This window comes from Cololabis saira, chromosome 18 (genome assembly GCF_033807715.1).
Source record: "Cololabis saira isolate AMF1-May2022 chromosome 18, fColSai1.1, whole genome shotgun sequence".
Classification (NCBI taxonomy): domain Eukaryota; kingdom Metazoa; phylum Chordata; class Actinopteri; order Beloniformes; family Belonidae; genus Cololabis; species Cololabis saira.
The window spans coordinates 29,072,186-29,093,145 of NC_084604.1; the positions used below are offsets into that span (position 1 = coordinate 29,072,186).

A 20,960-nucleotide genomic window follows, 5' to 3' on the forward strand; every position below is an offset into this window, starting at 1 on the left:
ATGCGGCTTATATACAGGTGCGGCTTATAGTCCAGAAAATATGGTATTATTATTATTATTGCACAGTGGTTTGAAGCTTTGCTTTGTTAATTAACATGGGAGCGTTGGTATAGAGACCCTTAATGTGGATATTTTTATTTGGAAGATGTGGGGTCAGGTCCTGGAAAATTTCCCAGAACTACAAGCCCAACCCAAAATGCTTCTGAGAGGCCAAATATAGAACATGAACAGTGTGACAAAGAAGTTTGTGTATGTGTGTCCTGTGGCTGCTCAAGGACTCTTGACCCCAAGAGCTAGGCCGGATTATCCATATACTGAACCGGGCGGGCACCCAGGGGCCCCAGCCAATGAGGGGGACCAAATCAAATGACTAACTGGACCATATATGTCGTATTTTGTTATTTTTCTCTATATATTCGCTGGAAGAGGAGCAAACAGGTACAGCAGAAACCAATGATTAATATTACTATTATTACAGTTATTTAAGCTATTATTATTACCGTTATTGTTATTTTGTGTAGCCTCATGATACTTCATTTGTTCTTTTTGTATATTTTATTCTGTTAAAAGGTGGGCAAGATACGCTTTATGCTTCAAGCCCAGACCTTTTCGGTCAAAATAATCACAATGTTGACCAGGGAAAAACCTGTGGATGTTTGTTATCTTGTTTGTTAATTTTTATGCTTGTGATTGACCGAAATAAATATTAACTAACTAAAATGATATAATAAAACTATTTGAAAATAATAATAATAAAATAAAAAGAATTATGTTTGAGTGAGTGCCTTAACAACTTAAAAACCTTAAAGGGGACCTATTATGGCATCCAATACCTATTTTAAACTGGCCTTGAATGTCTTAAAAACAAGCTTTTGATTGTTTTTGCTAAATAAATTAGAAATTCAGCCTCTGAGCCATGCCTTATCTTCCCATTCTCTAACCACATTCTCTATGCGGGATTCTGAGTGGGAGGCTATGATAATGAGGCTCTGTGCTGATTGGCTGCCTGAATAACGCAATACACCGCTATGAAAAAAAAAAGCTCCGGCCGGCAGAGTTAGTTATGGGCGTGGTTTCACACATCGGAGGCCAACCGATGTAAATCGCTCCGTCGTTACGTAACGACGGGCGCAGAATCTGAACGGCTTGTAGAAGCCACATCACACTGGATGGCTCATCCGGGCGGCTGTACAGACACTGCAGAATTTGGTTGCTTTCCTCCTTCTCTGAGTTGGCAGGCTGAGGAAAGACCACTTTATATATGTTAAAGCAAGAAAAAAACTGTTTTTCATAATAGGTCCCATTTAAATCTAACAGCCTACACATTGCTATTTTATTATTATGCTGTTCCCTACCTTCACACCAGCTCATTCAGTAAACCTGTTTGATTGTTTAGTCATATGCTGTAATAGTTTTGCCTGTAGTCCTTAGACAGACCATATATGATGGAAATGATGATAGTTAACATGTGGTGTTACATTGACATGTGAGTTACATTCTGATTGGAGCGTCAGTGTATATGGCGTTTGTAGATTCATGTCTATCTGTGCTGTTACTCTTAGTAATGTGAGTGTTGAGCAGGTACTTCAGCAATACGTTCATGTAAATCTATGACAAAAATACAGTGCTGGGCTACAGCAACTGTTTAAAGTGTGCTCTAGCTATGGAGTCCAGTATGACATTGTGTTTAACCCTAAGAAGAGTGTTATTCTGATTGTTAAAGCTAAGGAGGATCAGAAACAAAAGTTTCCCCCATTCTTACTGTCTGACCGCCCCTCAGATGTTGTTAAGAGAGTACGGTATTTGGGTCACATCATAAATGAGGATCTATGTGATGATGATGATCCAGCGTCAGTGCTGTCAGCTCTATGCTCAGGCCAATACGCTTGCCCGTAGATTCCATATGTGCACAGCTGATGTTAAAGTAAATCTATTCAGAGCCTATTGTACACCTCTTTACACAGCTCACCTCTGGTGTAATTATACCACCGCCAAGCTAAAAAAGTTGCAGGTAGCATATAATGATGCGTTCAGGATCCTCCAAAGCTTCCAAGATGGACAAGTGCAAGCACTTTATTTCTTATTTGTTATGTCCCAACCTTCCATGCTCTGCTGAGGAATCTTATGTTTAAATTTATGTGTCGACTCCATGAGTCAGAAAATTGTCTATTAACTGCACTCACTAAGATCAAACGGAGTGATACAAGGTACACATCTGGACTATGGAAACATTGGAAGAGATGTTTGCATGTATTTTAAAGTGTTACCTGTAATCTTTATGTATTTTATATGGAACCTTTTGAGTATGTAATAAAGTATTCATATGGTCTTTATAACCATAGTACATTTCCCTTTTTACTTTACCGTCAAATGTGGGAGGAGGGGGGCACTTCAAGTGTGGTCACTAGGGGTTGATCCGGATCAGCCCAAGAATGAGTGTTGGTGGTGCTGGAGCTGCAGCTGTGTGTACCTGCTGTGTCTCCCCACCAACCTGGAGCTGAAGCTGCTGTGTTTAGGCCTTTGTTGAAAAAAATCGATTTTCCGATTCTAAATCGATTCTCATATTAATTCCTAAAAATCGATTCTTATGTCTAAAGATCGATTTTTTTTCATCATTTTTGCCAGGTGAACTTTAATCCCAGTAGTCGGACACACAGTTTGTCATGACACTTCTGAAAAATGCCAGGTGCTTCATGGCAATATGTGTGCGTGGTGACAGAATAAATTAGATAAGCTAAAATGATTTGTTTACTGCATGAACTGTTGCAATTTCTTTCTTTTTTGCACTTTAAATGGATATTGAAAGGCCTGTTCGAGTTATTTATTTCTTAGTTATTTCACAATAATTATTGTGAAATTATTATTTCACTAGTTATTTTACAGTCATATAATTCAGGCAACAGCTAAAAAAACATTTTAAATAACACTAAGCCAAATCAATATCGAATCGGATTGAATCGAATCATGATAATCGATTCTGAATATTAAGAATTGGAATCGAATCGATTCTTGACATTTGAATCTATACCCAGCCCTAGCAGCCTGTGTCCCCCACCAACCTGGAGTTGTACCTGCTGTGTACCTGGACCCCCCCACCAACCTGCAGCTGTGTACCTGGACCCCCCCACCAACCTGCAGCTGTGTACCTGGACCCCCCACCAACCTGCAGCTGTGTGTACCTGGACCCCCCCCACCAACCTGTACCTGGACCCCCCACCAACCTGCAGCTGTGTGTACCTGGACCCCCCCACCAACCTGCAGCTGTGTGTACCTGGACCCCCCACCAACCTGCAGCTGTGTGTACCTGGACCCCCCCACCAACCTGCAGCTGTGTGTACCTGGACCCCCCCACCAACCTGCAGCTGTGTGTACCTGGACCCCCCACCAACCTGCAGCTGTGTGTACCTGGACCCCCCACCAACCTGCAGCTGTGTGTACCTGGACCCCCCACCAACCTGCAGCTGTGTGTACCTGGACCCCCCCACCAACCTGCAGCTGTGTGTACCTGGACCCCCCCACCAACCTGCAGCTGTGTGTACCTGGACCCCCCACCAACCTGCAGCTGTGTGTACCTGGACCCCCCACCAACCTGCAGCTGTGTGTACCTGGACCCCCCACCAACCTGCAGCTGTGTGTACCTGGACCCCCCCACCAACCTGCAGCTGTGTGTACCTGGACCCCCCACTCGTAAAATATGGAATTGTCCTTTATTTGAGAAAAAAATGTTGCGTCCCGTATTGAACTTATACGTGACGCCATTTTGTACCGTATTTTCATTAACTTTTACACCATATTCTAGTTGAATTATTGAAATAAGTTAACTTTACACCATATTCTAGTTGAATTATTGAAATAAATTAACTTTTACACCATATTCTAGTTGAATTATTGAAATAAATTAACTTTTACACCAAATTGTAGTTGAATTGTTGAAATAAATTAACTTTTACACCATATGCTAGTTGAATTATTGAAATAAATGTCTGTCTGTACAGTCATGCAAGTTCAATGATATTAAAGCACTTTAAACTTGAAATCAAAGCATTTTGTTTTTTCATTTAAAATAAAACACATTTTTATTCCGTTTAGAAGTTTTGGGGGCTTTTTTTTGGCTCCTGCGCTGCTGAAATCAGGGCGTCCCTTATTTATATTTCTGAAAGGTGGCAACCCTACCCCCCACCAACCTGTACCTGCTGTGTACCTGGACCCCCCACCAACCTGGAGCTGTGTACCTGGACCCAGGGGCGTCAATTGGGTATGGCAAGGTATGGCAGCCGCCACACCTTTGCTTCAAGGGTTAAATGTAAATGTTTGTTTTTTTTAAATACATTTATGGAATAACTACAAATGCAAATAAGAACAACATGATCGATTTCACTAGTTATTTTACACTGCAAAAACTCAAAATCTTAACAAGAATATTTGTCTTATTTCTTTATTAGATTTTAAATCTCATTACATTTAAGACAAGACTCAAAAACAACCATTCTCACCTGTTTCAAGTAGATTTTCACTTAAAATAAGTAGAAAAATCTGCCAATGGAACAAGATTGTTTTGCTTGTAATGAGAAGATAAATCTTGTCCCACTGGCAGATTTTTCTACTTATTTCAAGTGAAAATTTACTTGAAACAGGTAATGGTCAAATAACAAGTGATTTTTCTGGTAATTACTCTTGTTTTAAGTGTAATGAGATTTTTTGACTAAAAATGAGACATTTTAACTAGAAATAAGACAAATATTCCTGGTAAGATTTTGAGTTTTTGCAGTGATCGAGACTGCATTTGAAAAAGTTCACATTTTCTTAACCACACGGATAAGCTACATAGCAGACTTCTGTGACTCGTATTTGCTGTGTTGATTGATACTCTAGTTAAGTTCTGTGACTTGTAACCTTGCCATACCTTAGCTTCCACTGAATTGACGCCACTGCCTGGACCCCCCACCAACCTGTACCTGGACCCCCCACCAACCTGTGAGCTGACGTAGAGCTTCACGCACTCGTCACACACGGCCTTCCCGCAGCAGGGCAGGGCTGCAATGGTACTCTCCTCCAGGCACACCCGGCAGCCCTGCACCGAGCCCTCCGCGGCGGCCTGCTCCCTGTACAGCCGGTGCGAGATGTCCCCGAACGGGTCCACGAGGTCGTCCAGCGTGTACAGGGCCGGCTCGGGGCTGGGCTCCGACACCTGCCGCCCCACGTCGGTGTCCGGCGCGTCATCCGTGATTCCTGCGTCTGCTCGATGATGATGATGATGATGGCTGTCGGCGGCGATGCAGTAAACAGTGCAGTAGACGTGCTGTTTGCCAATAAAAGACTCGCTCAGAGTGGGTCTGCTGCCGTCACTGTCACGTGTTTGACGGCACTGATCGGCCACTGTTAAAGTCTTTACCTCACTTGAGTTCTGCTCGTTTTTACCACCCGTTTCTCCCTCGGACTTCCCACAGTCCCCGCTCTCCTCGGCTTCATGTACGTGCTTAATGGCGTTTATGATGCTTCCTTCATGCAGCGAGGAAGCCTTTGAATCCCCGAAGTTCCTCCTCAGAATCTCCACAGCGCTCGCCCTCCTCCTCGCCCCGGCCCCATTGCAGTTGTTATTGTTATTTCCCTCCGCATCCCTCGTCTCCCCCTCGCTCCTCCGGCCTCCGTCGAGGGAGAACCGTGAGTCTGAGCGGCTGATGACCCGTCGGGCTGAAGTTTCCGCGCTGCGGGACAGTTTCGCCCTCCCCTCCTCCAAACTGCTGATAAAACTCGGCATGCTGCAGGCCTCAGCTATTGGAAGTCCGTCATCTTCCATTACCGAGTTGGCTCTCCCCATTTAGTGAGCATCTGTGCCCCGGGAGGACTCTCTCTCTTTCTGTGTCTTGTCGTCCGTCTCTCCTCTCTCCGAGTCCAACTCACTACCAAAACAAAACAAAGCAGACGGCCCCGGTGCTTCCGGGTTGTCGCCGCAAGCCCCTCCCCCTCCTCACTGTGATAGGCCAGTGGAAGTCCTGGGGGCGGGGCTTATGCCGCGTTCAATTTGTCCTCGGAAGTGGGGATTTCTCACTTCCCAGTCGGATTTTTCAACTGGAACGCCCCTCGAAGTGGGATTTCCCACTGGGAAAGTGGGAGAGTCTTCACCACCCCCGAGTTCACATTCCAAGATGGCTGCCCCGGTTGTAAACAGTAGACGAGAGCTCTGTAAAAATTCGTAGCACTTCATTCTAGTTTTGGTCACACTAAATCAGTGGTATACAAGTATTGTTTGGCATATATATGCTGCTATAGTGTAATTTACATTTTTCATGTGGTATATGCGAACTACAAACTTGTTTACCTACTTTGTAACTGGAACGCTGATAACTCGGCTGTGACGTCATTCCCAATTCCGAGTTCCGACTTCCGAGGTAAATGGAACGCAGCATTAGCCAAACATCAATCATACATCCTTGTCGGTTGGTACAAGCAGTACTATATCTAGAGAATCTTTTGTAATCAATTTAATAATTATTCTTGCAAAGTTTCGTATTCATAAATCCAAATTCAGTCATTCAAAACCCCTTTTTTTTTAATTTTTGAGAATGAAACCAAGATACTTGAGTTCCATCTCTGACTCAAATAACAAAAAAGCTGTAAAAACTGTTAATTTATGCTCTCTTTTTAATGTGTTTGTTTAAAAATCCCCCTGGCTCCTGTGTTGTTGTACTTTCATGTATTGATGACTGTTTTGTATGTCTGTCTGTTTATGTTTTTTGTAATATAGGAACTACTCAATAAAGCTTGTTAAAAAAAAACAAAAAAAACAAGCAGTACTCGAGTGTGTCTTGCCCCTTTGAATGTTGATGTAAAGCACTTTGAATTACCTTGTGTTGAATTGTGCTATAAAAAATAAACTTGCCTTGCCTAAACAAACATTTTACACTTTGTAGTTCACTGCAGGTTGATTTTAAGAATTTGTTTTCACAACATTGTGTCAGTGCACAACTTGTTTTGTTGGAAAAACAGAAATTGATCAAAAGTTGAGCCTCACAACGCAAAAGCTATGTCGAGGATAGCAAGCACACAAGTCATGTGAGAATGATGCGCATTCGTAGCAATTCCTTGTGATACAGTTTACATTTCTGACTTGATACACTGGGACATCTTATCTAAAAGACCTTGGCTGGTTCTCATAATAATAGGATGGGGTCATCTTGACTTCTCAATGATATTTATGCTTGCACCCTTTCCAAAGGCAAAATAAATTGAGGAAAAAAAAGATAATTTCTCTAAGCCTATGTGCAGGAGTTTTAGTTGCACACCTTGCAGATATATGTATATAAAAAAAGGGTATTAAGCTGATGAAGAAGTACTAAAGTCTTATATTTGTTTAATTCATTTAATAGTCTCATCTGCACCTGCCTTTTAGAGCTAGAAAAAAACAAAGTTTAAGGAAATTTCAGAAGTTGAAACAATCATAGATGGTAAGGAATAGAACTTTTTTGTTAGGGAGTAAAATGGCATGAATTGAAGCAGGTTTGAGTGAGAATAGAATATATGTTTGTAGAAAAATGGCAATTAATATTAGCCTTTGGGACAATCTAGCTATGTCAAAAGAAATTGCTATTGCCTCTTTGAAGACTCAAAAATGTGGGTCTCTACAGACAAACTGAAGTCATTTTAACTTTGTATTTGTACAAAAAAAGTGTATAAAAATTACAGTTTGTGCAGGAAAACTTGCACAAACTCTTGTTGTGAAAATCAAGTAAGGTCGTGTAAACTACTGGAAATAAGGGCAAGTGTAGTTCATGAACTTCACTTCCATATTTGGTTTAGTACTTAAATATTTATGAGAAAATAGGTGCATTAGAAGCAGAGGCCATAAACCCCAGTTGTTTTAACCCTGGAATGGTCCTTCAGGTCAGGTTTATGAAGGGAAAAAAAATGTAAAGGGCACTTAAGCTTTCAAGCATCATTGCATCTCACACAAGCCTTTTATGCAGCCTCCTGGTCCATCCTCTCTATGAAACAAGCCATTTAGCTCCTGTATGTTCAGTTTAGTTTTGAGTATTTTTGTCACATGTTATAACAAAATTACTAAATCAAACCATATCTGAGCTCGAGTAATATTAAAATATATCAAATTTGTTCGCATTTTACAGAGACAGCATATCCTTCTCATGTCCTTCATTATTCTGTAGGTAGGTTTCATCTGGCTATGATGGCGGTAGACTGTTCAAGTGGATCTCTTGTGGAGGTTAATATCTCACACTCAAAGACATAACATGTGAGTCATTAGTGCATGCTTTGAATCATTTGTTGACATCAATGATGTGCAAACGTTGCATAGTGCAGCAGCAGTCTTTTTATTTTACCTCCGTATTGTACGAAACATGAGCAGCAGCACGGGCCCTCACTCATTTTGTTCAAAGAAATTAGATTTAAGGTGATGTACAGTATGACATGGCATCAAAACAAAACAAAAAAGAACTTGAATGTTTTTGGTACTTAAAGACGACATTCCACATCCTAAGTTGCCATCTCAGTCATTCCATCTCCATGACAACAGAGGAAAAATGAAAAATCTGTAATCTTCTTGTTTAGTTTTTTTCTTAAACCAACTATTTCCAAGGTCAGGAACGAGCCCTCCCTTACATACTGTATACAATGACATTTCAAACACTCAAGCTGAAATCACAGTTATTATGCAGTTGTCTAATGCTGCTTTCATTACTATCATCACTACTATAATTATTAGAGGTAGAGGGAATTTGGCAGCGGCAGGCGGTTGTATAGCTGTTGCAGACAAGTGACTTCCAATTGCATCATGCTCACTGTTTTCATCTTCATAAGATCCGCTCTTAACTTAAGCAGCCTTTATCTTTTCATCGGGAAAACTAACACTTGCACAAACGAAAGCAGTTTGGATGGACGCATTTGGAGTGCAGTCCTGTTGGCACAACTTTCAAATAAACAGAACCGGGGCACCTGTGCTATGGGTTGTTAGCTCTGCTGCAATTCGTCATTAATGTCATACGGTTCAGGTTGCACAGTAATTAGTTTTCTTGTCTTGGCTGCACCCAATTGGTTTTAGCGGGAACTGCCAACAATGTTAAAAAAACATTTACAAGAGCAAGTAGGAGCTAATTATGTAAGCGCAGGAACCCAACACACCAAACGGGTCAAACAGTGAAGATTATGTACCAGACATGAAGGAATATTCAAGCTCCTTCAACCCATGAAGATTCACTCTTTCTGAAATTCAAACTAATCCCTGTAGAAAGAGTTTTCTCACTCAAAAGCATGATTTCAGTCTTAATAAGCTTTATGTTTCTTTTTTTCCTTTAATACGGACATTCTCAGGGTTGAATTGACCTTTTAGTGCAAAGTGAAGATGCAAGAACAGCAGCGGACCTGCTCCTTTTGCAAAGCAGCAGCAATAACGTCTCCATTTGAAAGATTTTGTTGTTTTATTTACTTTATAATATTGAAAAAAAATCTAACTTAACCCATATCTTTCAATTGTTAATAATCTAAAGGAAAAGGATGTCCGAGACAACAGATCACACAGCAGACCTTCATTCTCCACGCTCTACTTTAATCCCAGCTGTCTAGTTTATGTACAGTCACTCACCTGTGGGAAAGCCATCATAAAAAGAGAAGGAGCTAACATATATGGTTATAGTCAGTGGCAAACTCTACCCAGGCAACCCAGAACCACAGAATTACTGAAAACGCTGTGCACAGTAAGAACAGCTGTTGAATGCATTATGATTATTGCAAACACTTTAATGCTCACAAACACGCTGTTCTCTGCTGTGGACCCCTTTCTCTTTAGTTTATGCTTGGTTAAATTAAAGCAGACACTTAAAATGCCTTTTGGAAGATTTGAGTTAAATAAATGGTCTTCCCTCAGAACTTTACACTGGCTTAACGAAATATTTATTGACACTGTTAAAATAATTGGGTTGCCTATTCTGCAAACCTTTAAGCCTGCATGCTTAGATCTGCACACAAAGGCTCTATTTACTGTTCCAAAGTCTCACCGGGATCACTCAGCGTGGATTCTCGGGACTTTGCAGTAAATTACTACTGTTGTTATTGCGGCTGAGTCATCATCGGTGAGTTTAAATTGGTGTCGAGGTCCATGTGCGGGTTGTAGTTTTGCCGGGCTCTGGGTTAAGCGCTGTACAGTTTGCCAGGACACAGAAAACAATGTGCTGCTGAAAAAATACACACACACACACACACACACACACACACACACACACACACACACACACACACACACACACACACACACACACACACACACACATGTCACATTATATTTCTATAATCCTTTCTGATTTCTTGATGGTTTGATGCTTGATAAAGCCAAAACCGGCACCGTCTAGGTGATCAATAACGGTTGCACAGTGTCAATTAATCGATCGATCGACTTTGATACACCAAACAAATTAATTCACTTTCATTTCAGACGTTGTTCACGCAAAAACTGAGCACCGTTTTCAGTTCAGCTTCAAAGTAAAGCACATGTGGCCACTTTTAGACTTCCTAATTTAAATTTTGTAAAGAAAAGAAGCAATCATTTTGAAAAACAGTCATACAATATATTATAAAAACAATGGTTTGTCTGACTTTAGCGATCAAATTCCAGTGATTATTGTAGTTGCAATGAGGTGAAAGTAAATTTCAAGCCCTAACTGAGATGTTTAAAGAAAGAATTACAGGCTCTAGTGCATCTAAATCTCCTTCCTTTCATTATTCTCTAATGTAAAATACACAGTACAGTTAGAAGAAATAAACATAGTAGTCCCACTTATACACAACATCGTACATTATTAGTCAACTAGAAAAACAGTAAACACGGCCACATGTGAATTAAAAAAACATCTAGAAGTTCAAAGTTACATTTCATAGTTTTACATTGTAGTAGCCGTTTTCCTCCTTTACTCTGCAGACACTTCAGACTCTTATTTATATATCTATATATATATTAAAAAAAAAAACAAAAAAAACAACACAAAGTTCACATTTAGGATCCTTTAGGGAGAGTTAAGGAGCATTCAATAAACAGTTCCCATCTTTACAAAGCTAGTTAGTTCACACGCAGCATGAGATTAAATATGCAACAGTTTGGAAACACCTCATGCAAACACACAAAATGTTGTCTCTTGTCCTCCAGAGAGACTGTCGGCCCGAGCGACTCTGAACGTAACCTACAGAGTTTTGTTACAAAACAGATAAACCGCTGGAGATAACTGGCAGACGGGAGGTGGGAGTCTGGAGAACGTCCGTCGACCCTCACGTCAAAAGAAGCCCCCTAAAGTGTCCCTTAGTGGAAGGAGAAGGCCTCAGATGTTTGGTCCGGTTGACTGCGACACAAATGCAACAAGTCACATTTAGTCCCACTGCCAGGTGACTTTTGACAAACCGACAAAAAGAAAAAACAAACAAAAAAGAAAAAGAACTGCTGCCCTTTGGATTTCCTTGACTTGCTGCTTTTCCCAAACACACATCCCTGCAAAGTAGTCTTTTTGTAAACGTGTCGGTCCAGGTCTGTCTCTGAGAATGTCCACAAAGTGAGTCGGTTGGCACTTTAAACACTTTCAACATTAAAATTGGAGGAGTGCGGTGAAAGCAAAGAGCTGCGGGACCCCCCCCGTCAGCAACGGGGGGGATGAGCTTGCGGTCAGAAAATTCAGCCTCTGCTGCTTTTTAACGGTCTCCATCAGGCCCCAGTAGGTTGCAGAGGATAGGAATTACAACAAAAAATAATAAATCAAATAATTTCATTTAGAAGCTTTTATTCCCCTTGATGACCACCTTTTTTTTGTTGTTTTTTGTTTTTTTTTTACAATTCCTGTTAAAACTTAGGCCACTGACTTGATTGTCATTATCTGTTAAGGGTGTGTCTTCGCTCGGTGTGAGCGTCGCCTGCAGCACACTGAGGCTGATTTTGAACTGAATCTGTATTTTTTTTAAAGAAAAAGCTGGCTCATCGGGTGCTTTATCTGCCCTCCAGCGATTTTTCTTAAATAATAAACTAAGACAAAATGCAAACAACTGTCTGCTGAAAGATGCCAGCGAAGAGGATGGGGAACAGCTGCAAGACGTTGCTCTTCTGATTTATTTTCTCTCCCATGCTCCGTCTCTTATCTGTCTATATGTGCACGCCTTGAGTGGAAGACAAAATATTTAGACAGCAAGAAATACATCCGGCAGGAAAAAGAATAACAAAAAAAAAAAAATTCTCTGGGATGCTGCAGCTAAGAAGTGTGGGTCCCCTCAGTCTTCCCATCCAAGTGTCCCATATTTCTGTCAGACAGACAGATTTTCTTTTGTAAACATTAAGATTCACATTAGTCGTAGAAAAGATGAGCGGTAGCAGTGGGTGTGACATGAGCCTATGTTTTTGGACATGTATGCCATGTATTCACTCATATTTGCTTCTTGTCCACATGCACGTATGAGGTGAGAGGATGGAAGTCGACACATCACGCTTGTTAGCTAACATTCAGGGAACTCCAGAGCATTCCTTCTTTGCTGTTCCAGTGAGATCCCAAATGCAAGAAAAAGACATTCCTTGATTCCTTCCATCAGGCACAAAGAGCAAACAGTTCCAGAGATGGTTTAAAAGGCTCTGTTGTGTACGCAGAGAGGCTGCAGGTGCCAAGAAGGTGGACATAAAATGAACATGTCTTATTTTTTGACAGCAGGAATCTAAAATTTCATCGGAAGAGCGAGGAAACAGGTCACCAATGAGTCATTCCCTCTTTGCATCCTATCGGTTTCCTCCACAGAGAAGACATCCACTTGTGCAACAGAGGGAGCAAGCCATTGGCTCCTAAACGGGTCTCCCAAAACGCGTGTCGGTAGGGGGGGACGGATGTCCTGCAGTTACCGCAATCCGCCACGTGGTGTCAGTGTTTCACCGGGAACTGCATCAGCAGACAGACGGAGCAGTGGGACGCCATCTGATCAGGCATTTTGGCAGATTTTTATTTGGAATATCAGAGCGTCATCTGTTCTCTGTCTACTTGTCTTTGTCTGTGGTTGGTATGGATCTGTTGGAGTGGTAAAAGCAGGGGTTTAAGCCATGATTCTTGGTAAGGCAGTTCTCTGGAAGTAGTTATTGGGTTTATTTTGACCTGTTAAAAAAAGAGAAAGCAGAGACACGGACGATGATTAAAAGATAGAATCACTCTTTTTTTCTTTCTTTCTCAGACTTATCAGCTTTATATCTACAATTCTACCTCTTAAATTGCATCATTTCCCACTTGAGCCAGCATGTGATGGCACATTAAGGTGCCAAAATTAAAAAAAAAAAAAAAACAAGAAATGATCATGTCCGAAAAACTTTAAAGCTTTTAGAGAAATGTACGGTATTACTGAAAACACTGAAGGTTAAAAAGGTTCAGGATGAAATGCGGCACAGTGAATTTATTTTGTTCAGTATCATCTGTGACTTTTCACTCTAAAATAGGCTTCAAAACCAAATGTTGCTGGATGAGAACGTCAAAAGCTCTCGTCTGTGTGTTTTATGAGTGATGATAACACTTGACAGACACCTCACATTTGAATGGGTACACGGGCTGTGTGGTACTTCTCTGTACTTTAAATGTACGTAAGAAGTCAAATGAGGAATAGATGAAAAAAAACATGTTGATTGCCCAAACTGTTACTGAGTGCTGACGGAGTATAAGTGCTTGTGTTTTAAAGTGAGATCTAAGTATCTTTGACTCGGTGAAGCCCATATTGTTTAATTCAATGCAGCGTGCTGTTTGCTACTAAAGTACCGCTCACATAAAAGCCTAGCGGCATTTGTAACGTAGGATTTAAAAACATCCCATAACCGTCTCCTGCAAACCTCTCAAGACACTGAAGGGGCAAAACATGATACATGATAAATAAATAACAAATACACAATTCTGGTTCAATCGTATCCGTACAGGGAACACATCCCAGATAGCACAGCATGTTTGGCCCAGACTTGGCCCATATCAGCAGTTTTCTCTGGCCTGCATTTGTCTTTGACTCGAGATCAGAGCGGCTGCTTCAATTCAGCCACATATCCAACAGACATGGCACGATATTTCCCTTTCCTTTCCTTGGGGCCTGTGGGTTACGCCCGGTTGCTGTACTCCATGTCAAAAGCTGGCTCTTGAAATTTGGGCCATGTCTGGCTCACGGAACACATGCCAGAACCCATGTTAGGCCCGGCTCATAAACTTCAGGATGCGACAGCAGTTGCCAGTTAACTGAGCCACAAGTGCCAAAAGGAGCCCAGATTAGGTCCGTATGTTTCTGCTATCAGGGATTCTTGGATGCTTTTTGGATGAAAAGTTTGCAGTAGCACTGAAAATCAAGTACTTTTTATGTATTCATTTATTTTTTCTAATGTCTTGGCTCAAAGAGGCACAGTGACAGCACATTAGGGCCATTTCATATTTGGAAAGACATATTACTAAGATCAAGGAGGAACAACTCATAATTTCAAGGGATAAAATAATAAATTATTTAATTATCTTTTGCATGCAAAAGGGCCCAAACGTTCATCTCAAGTTTCATTGCAGGCAAAACATGTTTGCAGCTCTGTAAGACAGCTAAACCCAAACTACAGAGTGACAATACTGAACTGAATGGACTCAAAATGACCTCAGAGTGACGGAACATTTTCCATCAAAGTTATTAATATTCTATCCTATTCTTTCTTTTGTTAATTCTTTGGCATCCTTGGAAGATTAATTTAATCTGATTTAACTTAATTACAGGGAAGTATGATATTGCTAACCATGTCTAATTTTTTTTAGGGTTCCCCTTATGTCAGTTTATTTTAATTTTTATTTATTTATCTTATTTTGTTTTTTTAATTTATTTTTATTTTTTAATCTTTTTTGTTGCTGCTGTTTTGCGTGTCCTGTATTTTAGTTTATTACTTTATTTTTCCTATTATTATTGTCTTCAGTCAGAGTTTGATTGGTAATCGGTACTTACTTTGGAACCTGTTTATAATTACGTATTTTGCAGTGTGTGTGTTTTGGGGTGTTTGTTATGTTTTGTGTCCTTATTTATTTTATTTATTTATTTTTTTATTTTATTTTATTTTTTTTTGTGTGTATGGTAAAATATAAAACGGGGTATTTTGTTGAACCCTTTAAAAGAAATGTTTATTGTGTAATATAATTTACATGAATTACCCAATAAAGAAACATGTTTTAAAAAAAAGTTATCAATATTATTATTGTTATTTAATTTCTCTGGGAACTATAGAACTTAATTCGGGATAAACAGGATAAAGCCCTAAATGCTTAAAAGAGCATGAGGCTCCTTTTAAGAAATGAGACTCTCTAGCGCCACCCTTCGCCACGACGGCCGTCGGGGGTACTGCAGCCAACAGCGAAGCCGGCACGGGAGAACGGGGAGAACGCGCATGCAGCGTCATGTGACGTCACATCCGCAGGACAGCGCGGGAAATTCGGGCCCAGAATTGCAGCACATTTTGCAGCACACAGCCTGTTCAAGGCAAAGGAGAGATACACTAGAGGGCTCATTCTTTTTGGTTTGGAACGCTTCATCTGACATTATTACTAGAAAACTTAAAACGTATACGCATTTTTTTTCATAAATCCTGCCTCAATCCTGCCTCATGCTCCTTTAAATGCTTACATTTTTCCTTAAATGCCAGACTTTTTTTTTTACTGACTTTAATTATTTATATAATATTAAATCTTCATGGTATATTGGCACCTTCCCTGATGACGATTGTCAATAAATAGAAAATTATATTTTGGGGCCCTATGCGACCACATCAGGAGCACAGTTCTACATAAAACCTGTTATTGTTTAATTTGGCCCAAACCTTTCCTAAACCAAGCAGCTGGTGAAAAACCTTAGTACTAGTAATCATTCTGCACAGAAAAGATCAGAAAATGACGATAAAAACACAATATAAACACAATACCTTATTTCAGCTTCAATTAATTACTGGTATTAGCAGCTTTACAGTATGTTATTTACAAATGTTCCGCCTTTTGAATGATAAGATTAAAGAGTTGTGTCGTGCTTATTTTTGACCTCTTTAAGACCTTTATAGAGCTGAAGATGCATTTACAGATGTCTGGAGGTGGTGATTGTGTTGTGAAGATTTCCGATGTGTATGTGTGTGTATTTGTGTGTTCATGTGTGTTTATGTGTGTTGGGACAGAGGGAGGGAGACAGAGAGATGGCTGATGTTATTTTATTGGTCCCCCTGGCTGGAGCCAATAAACACCAAACTGAGGGGACAACAGCTGGGGAACGATGATAGCATATTGATGATGTGTGTGTAGGTAAGCGTACATGTATATGTTTGTGTGTCTGTTTGTGTATAAGCATGTGTGTGTGTGTGTGTTTGTGCATTCATGTGTGTATGACCAAAACCCACCCATCAGCACAAATACCAAGTGTGTAATATAATTGTGTGTGTTCGCGCTGTCTTATGTGTATTGCATCTCCAGCGGTTGTGTGTACGCGTGTATTTGTGTCTGCAGCCATTATCAAGGGGTTCCATGATTTATGATCTGTGTTACGGCTTCCACAGGGGACGTATAAAACTACAGAATTCTCCTTTATTGCCTTTCTTCTTTGTTTAGTCCTTTGTGTCATCCATCACTCCGTTTCTCTCATTCTCTGGACGTTTTTTTCTTCCATTAGCTGTCCTGATCCCAGTTCCCTCTCTCTCTCCGAGCATGTCCCTCTAATTTGCTGCGGCTCTTTTTCTAATACAGACTGTTATTGATATGGTACCTGCTGCACATCAGTGCAATCCCCATTATTTAATCTTGTTATCTGTTATATTGCTGCAGCCGGTTTCTGGGTTGCCTGGCGCTTTCTGCAGGACAACGTTGAGACAGAGAGATTAATGGGGGGGCTCTCTTAGCCTGGACCCAGACTCATTTTTGTGACATCTTACTGGTTTCTTCGTTCTAGCTGAGCATCTTGAAGACGATGGGAACCATAGTCTGTGTCTCATATGAATCAGACTCTCACAGAAAACAAAAGCTTCCACAACAACAGAATCTAATTTATAGCCTATTAATAAATACTCTGCAAGGTGCTCTTTCTGAGATAAGATTGCTATGAGCTAATTATGATGAAAAAAAGCTTCTGAACAATAGTTTTCATCCCATACGCCACTTCAATGAATTTGTCTGAGATCCCTGACCTTGCGCATGTAAATGAAACATCAAACACAGGAGAAAAAAAACCCTGCTAAACGCTGCTCACTGTTGGGGTTGAATTTAAGAAGGTGAGACCTCTCAGTCAACCAGTATCAGGATCCTGGATGTTAGGGCTGGGCGATATGGACCAAAAGTCATATCTCGATATTTTCTAGCTGAATGGCGATACTCGATATATATCTCGATATTTTTTCTGTGCCTTAATTTGGGTTTCCCCCAAAGCATTATAGCATAGCATCTCTGTTAGCTTAATTTTTTCTGAGGCAAACCCTTAAAAAAACAGTAATTTTTAATACAATGCCTCGTGCCAAATGTCACACAGGTACCTTTATTAACAGAGGTCTGCACAATATCAAAATGTATAAAACAAATGAAATAAAAATAAACTGCCTGCATATATAGAATAAAAATGCTTCTTGAATAAAATAAAACAAATATCCCTTTCCTGCATAACAATTAAATCAAAATACACTGTGCAATTAATACAATGTAGACAGTAACAGGTAGACTTTTCCACTGAGGTTGACAGTTGTGCAAATAACAAAACATTTGTGCAAATCTCAAATAAAACATTCAAGTCAATTTGTTACAAAATAAGCTATATCAAAATCATTAAAAAAAAAAAATGTAAAAAAAAAAAAAAATCTTTTTTTTTTTTTTAAATCGATATAAACGATATTGTCTCGTACCATATCGTGTTTGAAAATATATCGATATATATCAAAATCTCGATATATCGCCCAGCCCTACTGGATGTATTTATTCACTGTTAGAATGATTGAAGACACCAGTGAGAAGTGAAACTAGATATCTGGCGACTGGTGAACATTTATACACCAATCAGCCGCAGCATTGAAACAGCCAGGGATGGAAACTGAACCTCTGAGGGGGTTGCAATAGGCCACAACTGCAGACAGGGGTCCCCTTTGGGCCATTTGGGTTGCAGGGTGGGGCCTTCGAGGGTCAGGTTTGTTCCAGCCCACCCAGCAGATGCCTGATTGGACTGGGACTTGGGCTATCTGGAGGCTGTGTCAATACCTCGGGCTTCTTGTTGTGTTTCTCGAGCCATAACTGAGCCCATTGTCCTGCTGGGGGAGGCTGTTGTCAAGGAGTGTCGTTACCAAGGAGGTATACTTGCCCTGTAAGACTTATTATGCAGGTATTATGTATCAAATTAGCATCTGCACAAATGTGAGCCTTAAAAGGCTTCATTTCAGAACCTTGCCTCGCAGCAAGAGGATTAGTGTTAACTTCACATGTCAGTGCTTTTAATGTCATGGCTGATGGGTGCACGGTCTTTTATCTATGTTTTAATGGCTAACGTTTTCCAGAATGGCTTTAATAGAGACGGGTGTAACAACAAGGAGTGTAAGGACACGGTACTTACATGTACATGGGCTGCAGCTGAAGGTGAGAAGTCTTTTGCGGGCCCTGGTAACCATAGGAGTCAAATCCTCCTATAAAATCAACTGCACACACGCAAAAAAAAGAACATTAATTAGAAATAATGGCTGAGAAGAAGATCTAAGAAGCTCTCACCACTTCAGAGTCATTGCTTTAGGCGTTGTACACCTACAGACGTCACATCAGTACAGACTGAACTACTATCTCTATCAGTCATATATATCATATATATCTCAGCTATATATATATATATATATATATATATATATATATATATATATATACACACACCGTATTTTCTGGACTATAAGCCGCACCTGCATATAAGCCGCATCCACTCTATTTTTTTTTTAAATTATAAAAAAAAGATATACAAGCCGCACCTGCTCTATTTAAAAAAAAAAGATATGCAAGGCGCAGATATTTATGTTGTTAGATTAGATATTTACTACATGTACAGAAGGATTTTGAACTGTAAATGATGTACATGTTTGTACCTAAATAGATCCTTTCCTAACAGTGTCTTTTAACACGGCAGCAACTTTGCTGATTAAACCGGGACAGAACCAAGAGAAAATAACCGGTATTTATTTATCTATTTATCTGTTTGAAATCTGCTTCTACCTACTTCTATCTGCTAAAGAAGAAGTAGCGTATTCTTCTTTGCATTTAGAAAGAAAAATCCACAGAATAGCTGCACCTTTGTATAAGCCGCATGGTTCAAAACCTATGAGAGAAAATACGGTATATATATATATATATATATATATATATATATATATATATATATATATATATATATATATATATATATATATATATATATTTATATAAATATATATTTATATATATATATAAAATCCTAGCACTATTTTTAGAAGCAGAACACACATAAAAAAGTGCAGCAGTATATTTATGCCGAGGGAGTTTAACTTCTTAAATTGTCTAGGAGAGTTCCAGAGATTCTTTAGCCGGAGAGCTGCCAGCAGGTGGTTGGCTTCCTCATAACCGAGGCAGAGAGCCTGGACTTCTGAAGAGAGGAAGCTCTTTACTTTGATGTCGCAGAGCCGGAGAAAAAGGTGCTTCCTCGCCTTCATCGGCAGCACTTTCTCATTCATTTAGCGAGATTTCATAACATCGAGTGCAATGCGGATTCTGCGTGTCACTGCAGAGATAAAAAGTGGCTGAGATGTTTGTTCACCTCTGCAGTAAACAGAGCCATTAGTCCAGATATCATGTTGCAGCCCAGATTAAGCATCAACGGGCTACATTCACCTCCTAAACAAGCACTGATTACCACTGTTGGACGTAAACTATCACAGCATAATGTATTAAATAAATTAAATCACATTGTTACTATTATCTTGTGTTAATGCACGATGGCAAAACATTTCAAGTTTCCTATCAAATGATACACAAGATAATTGAATGAATCAGCTTTTTCTAATAGTATATCAATGGTAATCATGGTTAAAATGTCTGATCAGGTGCCCTTCTGGAGTGTATCTAACTTTGAAAGATCCCAGCGTTGACCAAAGAGTCAGTCCAACCTAACGGCCAAGTTTTGATCATAAACCCGAGAATTTGTCTGCATTAATCTTTGACTGCTAGTCACATCATTTTGTTCAAGACACAATACCATTAACATCTGAGTCATCAGACAACTCATTAGCAAAGTGACAAATGAAGACATTCAGGTACTGTGATAAAGCATATGCTAAACCGTAGGTTGACCTAAAAAGGCTAATTTGACGTCTGACGAAACATATTTTACCACAACAGACAGTTGAATGTAAAAGCAGAACATAAAATCAAGAATGGAGATTCTGAACTGGTCAGTAAATGCTATTGACAAGATTTTTTTCTACACGGCGTGCTGGGACAAGGGAACCGGCCTGTCCAGATGGGACATTCTTGGCGGGATACACCATGGACAGCTGGAATAAGTGGAAAGTAGTGTGTCTTGGGGTGTTGGATATAGAAGACGTGGAGGACGTCTATATATTCACGGGCATGACGGTGGGCCTAGTGATCCTAGGGCTTGGCGGGGTCTGGATGCTACAAAAGTTGAGAAAAGTGAGAGCTGATCAGGCAAAGCTGCTCTCTGGCCTCGCTGACATCCAGGAGAGACTGACCAGTGTATGGTCGGAGGTGTCCAAAGCTCGGGAGGAGATGAAGTCAGTACGAGCGGAGGGGGCAAAGGCGGCTAGAGAGCCAGAGGACGGCGACTAATCAAAATCTGCATTGACACACGCACCTCCATTGCAAAGTGGATTGCATGCAAAAAGAGGCTTGGACATTAAAATAACTGAACAGTGGACACAGTAGTAAATCACAGGAACGGTGATCAGGATGAGTGGACTGGACACG

General features: G+C 40.2%; 2 protein-coding genes across 4 annotated transcripts in view; both read right to left on the bottom strand.

Moving 5' to 3' along the window:
• The window catches only part of rnf217 (ring finger protein 217), a 40,030-nt gene extending 34,140 nt beyond the window's left edge, over window positions 1-5,890 (bottom strand). For both annotated transcript variants that reach the window (XR_009784496.1, XM_061746826.1), the window contains exon 1: window positions 4,973-5,890. Coding sequence is in view for 1 of the 2 variants with exons in the window: in XM_061746826.1 (XP_061602810.1) it covers window positions 4,973-5,818 (846 nt within the window). In the remaining variant the exon portion in view is untranslated. The remainder of the gene's footprint in view (window positions 1-4,972) is intronic.
• A 3,529-nt stretch (window positions 5,891-9,419) lies between these two features.
• Window positions 9,420-20,960, bottom strand: part of nkain2 (sodium/potassium transporting ATPase interacting 2) — a 124,157-nt gene continuing 112,616 nt past the window's right edge. The window contains exons 6-7 of one of the 2 annotated variants that reach the window (XM_061707334.1): window positions 18,574-18,655; window positions 9,420-13,115 (exon numbers count right to left, since the gene is read on the bottom strand). In XM_061707334.1, coding sequence (XP_061563318.1) covers window positions 13,106-13,115; window positions 18,574-18,655 — 92 coding nt within the window. In that variant the 3' untranslated portion in view covers window positions 9,420-13,105. Of the gene's footprint in view, window positions 13,116-18,569; window positions 18,656-20,960 lie in introns of those variants that run through there. The other variant, XM_061707335.1, reaches the window with a different exon arrangement.